Source organism: Trachymyrmex septentrionalis, unplaced genomic scaffold (assembly GCF_001594115.1).
Source record: "Trachymyrmex septentrionalis isolate Tsep2-gDNA-1 unplaced genomic scaffold, Tsep1.0 scaffold13, whole genome shotgun sequence".
NCBI lineage: Eukaryota > Metazoa > Arthropoda > Insecta > Hymenoptera > Formicidae > Trachymyrmex > Trachymyrmex septentrionalis.
Window position 1 is genome coordinate 2233554 of NW_017304438.1, and position 9728 is coordinate 2243281.

Here is a 9728-nt window from a genome sequence, read left to right on the forward strand (position 1 = left end):
TTTTCTGGCAAATGTTTCTCAGGTCGCAAAATTCCAGGATCCTCACGATCTGTCCGGTTTCATTAGTCTAGACTAGACAATCGGTGCGACACACCGAAAAGATTCTCTCGCCCCGGGGGAGATCCTTCCTGTAGGCCCAGTTCGCGTTTCTAGGAGACGGCACGTTTTTCCCGTCTCACGTGACAAAATTCCGGGACCTTTGGCACGAGGTGGATCCTCGGTACGGTGGAGTCTCGTAGGGTCGGGCGCGGAATGAGCGCCGACGGTAAGTCAGTTTTTCGCATACCGAGCGCTCAGGTAGGTAGGTAGGTAGGTAGAGGAAGAAATACGAAAGGGTGGAGGAAAGGGAGCAAGAGGAGCGTGAGAGAGAGAGAGAGAGAGAGAGAGAGAAAGGGAGAGAGTCGGCATGCAAGCAGCCGGGGCGGCAGGTAAGAGAGCTTGGTATGGTCTAGCTGCTCGCTGCCGCGAAGACCCGAAGACTCGAAGAGCGCGTTGAATGCCGGGGCCCAACAGTGCCCGGCACCAGCGCGCCGCCGACTCGAGAATCGAGGCTCCCCTCTCCCAAGATGGCCGCCGCTGGTCGAGCTGAGGCCCAGCCGTGAGCCCCCCTGACCGTGCCAGGCGAGCCCGTCGGGTTAGGGGAAGGGTAGGCCTCGCAGGTGCCGCCATGTCAGTGCATGCCTAACCTCGAAGCCGCGCGGAACGGACGTTGGGCCCGACTACGCGATATCTCGTGCCCACCGCTGTCTATCTGCGGAGGGAAGGGTCAAGGGTTATCTAATCCTCCTTATCGTTTTCGCGTGCCCGCAGCTCGACGGAGCCTCCGCAGCTGCTGTAACGTCGTAAGTGAAGAGAGACGGCGGCACCACCGGGGACGGCACGATCCTGTCTCCTCCGGATCGGGAGAGAAAACGGTGCGTGATCGTGGAAAGTGTTCCGCCGACCCTTCGCGATTAAAGTAAGGCCGCGTAGGAGAGACGAGACGATCGGCGCGTGTCTCCCTTGCTCCGTGAAAGCCGCGAATAGATACGGGCAAGTCGCGTCTTTGTATCGTGATTACTTCGCGTAACGAGGTTGGGCAAAGGGCGCGTCGTTATTCATCTATTCCGCGATTTTTCGACAGGTGGTTACGTACGATTGACAGTTCGGAGTGTTCTTTCGACGAAAGCCGTCGTCCGCGAGTCATTCGATTTTGCCTTCCTGGTATCCTCGTTTCTGGAATTTTCTTCCTGGACCTCCAGCGTACAGACTGGTTTCTCACTCTGGTCCGTTGATTCCGGTCTGTTGATTCGCGAATCGATCGACGCGATCCGACGGACGGAGCGGAGCGTTTTACGGCGGCAGCCGGTCAGCGGGGATGACAGCGGCAACTGGATGACCGGCCCGTGACGTCAACGTGAGACGAATCACGAACACGGAGTGTTCGGACGGAATCCGCGACAGCGCCGTGGAGTGCGAGGTGTCCCGACGGGACGGGAACACGACGGTCATGCATGACGCGGGACGATCGCACCGGGTTCGCGACCGGTCGTGCTGATCGGTTGTGCCGGTTATCGGGACGTGGATCTAACGCGAGGAATGTGCCATATCTCCCCTTCATAGAGGAACTTGGCAAAGAAAACGGGAAATAATTCGGTCAGCGGCCAACTTCACTTCGGAAGGCGTTCCAAACGAGCGAATCTCCGCTGCTACCTTCTCACGGAGCGGACAACGCGAGGAGTGCGCCGTATCTCACCGTGATAAAGGAACTCGGCGAAGAAAACGGGAAAGGAGAAAGGGAGAAAGGAAGTTTCGTCGAAGAGAAAAGTAGAGCGGCCGCGATAATTCGACCAACGGCCAACTTCACTTCGGACGAGCGAATCTCCGCTGCTATGTTCTCGCGGAGCGGACCGGAGCACAGTTTGCGCGGCCGCGGCTGTAAATCTACGACGCGGTGAGACAATTAGGTACTAGCCGGTACTTGAAACGTTCGTGGAAAGAGGAGAAGGGAATCGGTACTTCGCGTGTGAACGTATAATAAAGTCGGTGGAGTGAATACAGTCGCGGGAGACTCGTTCAAGGATAAAACAGTGATATTTGGTGGTTGCTTGCGTGTTGGTGTTAATACAAAGGTTAGGTTAAGTTGGGGTGATAAGGAAAGTGCCGGTGAAAGAAAAAGGAGGGGAAAAAAGAAGCGACGAGGAGGAAGTGCGCGTACGGAGGAGGAGGAGGAGGAGGAGGAGGAAGACACGAGGAAGACACGAGGAAGACACGAGGACTCGGCAGGTACGAGGAATCTGTACGTTTCGCTTTGCATCGCGACCGACGGCCGCGCCGTAAAGGATGGAAAGATCGAGATAATATCGCGAGTATCGAGGAGGGCGAGGAGGAGGGGAGGAGGAGGAGGAGGAGGGACGGCCGTGGCGTGGTGCTGGAGGCCCCAGGATGTGGCATCTGCTACTGTTCCTCGTCCTGGGAGCGACCCCCGGCCTGGGCGCGACCCCCGCCCCGGGTGCGCTGCACGAGCGCGTTAAGTACCTGGAGGTGTCCGAGAACGTGCGGCCGGGCACCCGGGTGGGTTTCATCGACATTGACAGCCCGCCTTATCTGATAGCGCCGGTACCGGGTTCGCCGGTGGAGACCGACCTGATGATCGAGTCGGCAACGGGGGAGATAAGGACGCGGGTGCCTTTGGACCGCGAGACCCGACCGTCGTACAGCCTGGTGGCGTTGCCGAGAGTGCGGGTGGTTATCACTGTGCTCGACGAGAACGATAACGCGCCGACCTTCGCCGCGGACCACGTGTACATCGAGTTCCCGGAGAACTCGCCCCGTGACGTGAAACGGCCTCTGCCGCCGGCCTACGATCCCGATCTCGGCCAGTACACGACGCAGCGCTACGAGATCGTGTCGGGGAACGACGGCGACGCGTTCCGGTTGTCGCAGCAACGCGGCCGCGACGGCGTTCTGTACCTGGACCTTCAGATCGCCGGCTCGCTCGATCGGGAGATGCGCTCCCGCTATCATCTGGTGATCGAGGCGCTCGACGGCGGCAGCCCGCCGCTCCGCTCCCACTTGAACGTAAACGTCACCGTCCAGGACGTCAACGACAATCCGCCCGTCTTCAACCAGACGCGTTACGACGCGAGCGTGCCGGAGAACGCGACTGTCGGCACGCCGGTGCTCGCGGTGAACGCGACCGACGCCGACGCCGGGGACAACGGCCGCATCGAGTATTCCATCAATCGCCGACAGTCCGATCGCGAGGAGATGTTCCGCATCGATCCGGAGACCGGGATGGTATACGTGAACAAGGCCCTCGACTTCGAGTCGAAGGAACGGCACGAGCTGGTGATCGTCGCTCGGGATCGCGGCGCCCAGCCGTTGGAAGCCAGCACCTTCCTCTCCATCCGCGTGACCGACGTCAACGACAATCAGCCGGACATCACCGTCATCTTCCTCTCGGACGACGCGACTCCGAAGATCAGCGAGAGCGCGCAGCTCGGTGAGTTCGTCGCCCGGATATCCGTCAGCGATCCCGACTCCCGGACGGAGTACTCGAACGCGACGGTCACCTTGACAGGCGGCGAGGGTCACTTTGGCCTGACTACGCGGGACAACATCATCTACCTCGTGGTGGTCGAGCGACCTTTGGACCGCGAGGAGCAGTCCGTCTACGAGTTATCGGTGGAGGCGACGGACGCCGGTACGCCTCCGTTGTGCGCCGAGCGCACTTTCCGGCTGCTCGTCACCGACGTCAACGATAACGCGCCGAAATTCGAGCACGAGAGGTACGAGGCACATCTCCTGGAGGCGTCCGAGCCCGGGACGTCGGTGATACAGGTGTTCGCGACCGATCTCGACGAGGGCGTCAACTCGGCGGTTCGTTACTCCTTGGCGAACGCAACGTGGTTCGCGATCGACGAGACCACCGGACTTATCACCACGGTCACGCACGTCGACTGCGAGGCGAACCCGGCACCGATCCTGGTGGTGTACGCGACCGACTCCGGACGACCGCCTCTCAGCAGCAGCGCGACCGTGCGAGTCACCGTCCACGATCTAAACGACAACGAGCCGATCTTCGAGAAGCCGCTCTACAACGCCACCGTGCCGGAGAACATGCCCGTCGGACGCTGCTTCCTCAAGGTAGGATTGCGAAAATCACTCTTCTCCCCTGCTGCGCGTCACGAAAATATCAAGCTGAGAAGCGTACATCCACCTCACGCAAATCCGGTTCTACCAAAAATCTGAGAATAACGTTAATCTCTCTCTTCAATTATCTCTTTCTTCAATATTCTTTATATTTTTCGAATTTTGCACTGAGGGAGAGAGAGAGAGAGAGAAATTATTCATCTGGCTAAATTAATTTAGTTTATTTGACCAAGTTTATTCAGTTGTCTTTATTTCGTTGCTGAATATAATATGTTTGATTTAAATACATATATTTGTAAGCGAAAGAAATAAAGAACTGAATTAATTTAGTCGAATAAGCTTAAGATTTTAATCTCGCATCAATTTATTCTGTATTCTTTTCGAATTTGCATTGCGAGAGAGAAAGTATTCATTCGACCAAATTGTTTACTCGACTAATTGGAAATCAATTTAGTTGTCTTTATTTATTTTCGAGAATGTATGTATTTTTAAGTCAAATATGATATACATTCTTTATCGAAAGATATGAGGAAGAACTAAATTAATTTAGTCAAACGAACAATTTTTTTCTCCACGTAAGAATGAAAAAAAAAAAAAGATTAAGTAACTAGATTAAATTAATTTTATTGGTGGAATCGAGCCTTTTGCGAGCAAACGCGAATTCAGTCGTGTTCATTTACAAGACATTTCTTATTCTTTTCGTCATTTCTCACATCGAGCGCCAGCGTTCGATCAAATTCCGCCGCATATGTACAACAATTGAACTTGTGCTACGAATAACAACGAACTTTCGCGTTCGTTCGTAGATGATGTATACGCTGGCTTGAGAGAATAGAGGAAGATCTCTTTACGACGATTGTCTGCGTTCGAATTTCGGTTAAACGTTTAATGTCACGTCAAGCCAGATGACGAGTGAAACTCGCGCGGAACGCGAGAGCCTACAATGGGAACCGTTTTTCATCCTGTTAGCATTGTTGCGTACAAAGTGCGAGCGATATGTTTACGTTGCGCTTCTCACACGCCGTGATTTTAACGCTGCTCTCTTAACGCCGCGCTCGCTCGCATATGAAGTCGTATATAGTAACGCTAACGGGCAATTGTTTCGTCAGTCGGGTTGCAACGCAAAAAGTTATACGGAATAGGTCCGCGGGCTGTTGCAATTTTGTGAATTGCTTGTCACGCCGTTTGATATCTATATGACGGACGGAATATTTTCCACACTTGTTCGGACTGTTCGCGGGTGTTGCGTTGGACGGCGTAACGCTGTCATCTCCTTTAACAAGCGCGATAACCGACGGTGTCTCTCTCGGAGCGTAATTGATATTTATATTTCGAGGAGGATAGATAGATAAAGTATTTATTGCTACTCGAGTCTTCTAAGAACACGCACGGTAGGGATAACGTTGAGAAATGGGAAAAAAACGCAAAGTGAGGATTGAAATGGATGTGCGATTGGAGCAGAAACTTCGAGAGATCATTCAAAGTAAGATAATTATCGAGCACGAGACGAGAAAATTTACAGACAGGTTGCGCAGACATTTGAAGAGAGAGTGTTACACGAAGAGATAAATAAAATATACATACGTAATGTAATAAAGTAGATGTAATAAACAAGAGCAGTGAGGGAATAGGTAGAAGCAAAATGAAAGTAGCAATTGATATTAAGATAATAAAAGTCAATTAATCTATCAAAATAATGAAGTCGAGTAGTTATTGGAATAAAAATAAAACTGTTGGAAAATTTGGTTACAAACTAGCCGCGCTCGCGAATGCCCACCGATGTGAGATCGAAGAATTTAATTGGCACACACTTGAGAAATCATGATTATTCATGCCGGCCGATTAGATCGAAGAAAATCCGTCATAGGTCTTTATGCCGCGAGCTCCTAATTGACCCGTCATCGGAATCGATTGCGCGAGACATTTACCGGCCGTGTTGCACGCGCTCGCGACGAGCAGCCTCTATAAATTAATATCTTAAATGTCGCGTCGCCGTCGCGCCGACGCGAGAGAGTGACGTTACACACCCGATGGGTACTTTGCGTTTAACCCTTGCATAATCCACGTCCTTTCGCGTAAAGTCACTAAGATTCACATCGAAGGAGCATCCTTCGAGTCAGGCGGGCGAAAGGGCACGAACGAACGCTCGTAACCAGCCGCGGGCCGTTAGGCACATATGTTAAAGCTGGGAAAGCTGTAATTTTAATCCTAGTTCAATTTATTCCTCATCTTTTTCGCTTTTTTTCCTAATCCTATACCGAGGGGGGGGGGGGAGAAAAAGTTATTTATTCGACTAAATTAATTATAGTTGTTTAATCAAATAAATAATTTCTTTTCTCCAGCGTAGAAATATAGGATTGCCGCAAAACTGGAGAGAAAGGATTTTGCAAATTTTTCCGAAAAATTCAGATTCTTGATGATTCTTTAAAGAAGAACACTTGATTTTCATTAACATTTGATGTACACTGTTAAACGCATTTCATGCACTGTTAAGTTACACAATTTGAATTTAATTTAATGACGTTACATTAAATTTAATGTATTCTCATGAAAATTTAATGTACACGTTCATTACATTTAAGTAACTATACCGTAACTTAGTTTTCAGTTAAATCGTTCATTTCTCTTTTGATTTCGTTCATAACCACGAGCCTTCATTTACATGTGAAGGAAGCATTTCTAACAGTGTACGTCACACACCTACGCAGTTTTCGATCTACTCACAATTAAAAATGCAAGCAGCGTCAGCAACACTAACAGTAAATTTACATTGCTATGTCTAATTGATCTTTCAACAAAATATATTTCACGGTTTCCAAATCGGCACGAAAATACACAACATTTTCACGTAAAGAGAAAGGGGGGAAAAGTTAGAGAACTTTAGGAATTTGTGACGTGTTCTTGAATTAAAACTCGAGCGAGAGAGAGAGAGAGAGAGAGAGAGAGAGAGATGATATAAAATAGGAAGAAATAAGATTTTTTTTCCCGGCCGTTTCAATTAGTACCGCAGTGGGCATTCAGGCAGCGTGTCGTCAATTATCGTTTCGTTTTCTCATTCTGCGAAAAAGGGCACCTGGTCCAGGAGTGAAATACATCCGCGCTACGCTTCATTTGCATACGGCCCGCGCGCGTCTTTCTCTCCGCGAGGAAAGAGAGGCGGAGCAGCGTCGAGAACGAATACGAGTAGGAGCCACGAGCGGCGACCTGAATGAGGAAAGAAGTGTGTTGCGTACATACGCTGTACGTACTACGGGCACGCATAGCGGCGGCATGAGTCGCTCAGGGGCGTAACGTCGTCGAGTGAAGAGGAGAGGAAAAAGAAAGGAATGTATAGCGGCGTCTTCCTGGTGCGGCTCTCCCGCGCGTTTTCCTCAGTGAGACTCAAAGCGAGGCTGTTGCCGTTGGAACTCGATATTAATAAAAGTAACGCATATATATTTTTTTTTCACCTCAACAAACGCTGTCTTCCTATGGGCTGCTTTTCGTATTCCGTTTTTCTAACGGCTATTTTACTCTTCATCTTGACTTATTCGATCCATCGTTATTCAACAAATTCTTTCATTCTCCGTGATGCAGCCGGGTGAATTTTCAATTTTCAATGGTTCCGCCTCAAATTCGGACACTTACAAAAAAAAAAAAAAAAATGGAAAAACCGGTCGTGCCGGATCGTAAAATCGTATCTTGGAGCGTTAAAAGAGTGTACCAGAAATTTTTTGAAACTAGAGCCCAAAAGAAGTGGAAAAAAGAACGTGATCACAGATGATTAATATGATACGATTATTAAGTCCCTCAAGCGACCTTTTTTGCGTTAAGACCGCAAGCCTTTGTATAACACACAATGCATAAAGAAATCGATCGATCGGAATCTTTTAATTCGCGAAAAGGGAGGAAATGAGGGCGTCGTATACACGTTATTAGTTAAGACTCTGTGCTTCCTCCTCACTTTTATCAATATACCCAGAAGAACTTTACGTCGCCGCTCCGGAGGGGACGCGCTTTTTGTCCCCGGAGCGGCGTTAGAACGCGAACAAGTTCAGTCCCGACAATCCGATGGGGGGTGCTACACGAGAGTCGGCGCCGCATCGTTGCGTCCCGCCGCGCGCATTTGTATATACACCCCACGATGACAAGGCCAGGATGGAATAGAGGACAGATCCCGGAAAAGAGATAGGACGAGGGATAATAGACGGCGCCGCGCGTCCGTCGCCTTTCGCACGCGCCTTTCTCTGAAATTTAAGCTGTCGCGCGTCGTCTCGCAAAGGCGATTACGCGTGTACCGGCTCACTGCTGTGTCGGCGCTACGAGTGATCGTCGAAAGTAATATTACACCGGCGCGGCTCCCGATCGCGTGTCAGCGCCTAATGAATTTACGGTGGACCGATTAACAGAAATAACGGGAGAAATTCTTCGATTCTTCCCGCACAGATGGATTTGCCGTTGTTCTTGAAAGCCGCAACCTTCAAGCGGGTAGGTGAGGTGATCATAGATCGGTATCCGCAATCGATTCTCATTACTTAAAGTGTTAAATACAATTTGAAGATGTTGTGAAACCAAGAGGTCGATATTCACAGTCCGTTCTTACTTTAAGATCTTAAGTAATGCTTTAAGAGGTTAATGTAGATCTTCCTGATTGATTCGCGACATCCGTGCTGACCACTTACAGGAATAATTTTCATTTCGTAGTTATAATTATATTAATTATTCCCTTGTAAGATAAAGAAATGTAAAAAATAATGAACTGAAAAATTTTTAGGCATACGGGAAATACTTTTTATTTATTTTTTTCAGAATCAAGTTTAAAGAAATTATTCCTGTATTCTGAAAAAAAAAAATAAATAAATAAAAAGTATTTCCCGTATGCCTAAAAAATTTTCAGTTCATCATTTTTACATTTCTTTATCTTACAAGGATATAATTAATATAATTGTAACTGCGAAATGAAAATTTTTTCGAATGTTTTCAGCCACCCTACCTACTTATTTGCGTATCTTTAATCTACCTACCTTCAAAGTGAAATGTATAAATATATCGATAACATCAAAGATAACGATGTGTCGATTGTTTAAACTACTCCGATGTACAATCAATCCCTTAATAATACTTTTTAATATTCCAAATAAGTGATTAATCGATTAGCACAAGTATTAAATTTCTACAAAGGATTGACGAAACATTTTTCGCATTACGCTTACGACATTTCAATTGTCGCGTTTCTGAACGGAAATATTCATCCGTGACGAGAGAAAAATGCTCCGCGATAATAGGTCCGTCATTCATAGGAGCGATTTGTGGACCGTAGATTCTTGCGGGAAGGAGGATGAGGATGCGAAGCAAGAACGCGAAATAAAGGGAGAGAAGAAATCTTCTCCGCCTTCCTTCTCCCACATCCTGTCCGTCTGTCTCACTCGAGACCCTTTTTTGTCTCGCTGGATTGTCATCCGCGTGCGGCGCGGGTACGCATCGCCGAATGCCGATGGAAATTGCACGGGAATAAGCTCGAGTGCATTTTTCAATCGTACACACACACACACACACACATATATATATATATATATATATATATATATATATACGCGCGACACACAACACACACA

General features: G+C 48.7%; 1 protein-coding gene across 1 annotated transcript; it reads left to right on the forward strand.

Annotated features, from left to right (window-relative positions):
* Window positions 1-566: 566 nt before the first annotated feature.
* LOC108756662 (protein dachsous-like) lies at window positions 567-4233 on the forward strand. Its single transcript, XM_018500652.1, is given in 3 exon segments — window positions 567-598; window positions 2266-2371; window positions 2374-4233. Coding segments are annotated over 3 exon segments (1998 nt in total).
* The last annotated feature ends 5495 nt before the right edge of the window (window positions 4234-9728 follow it).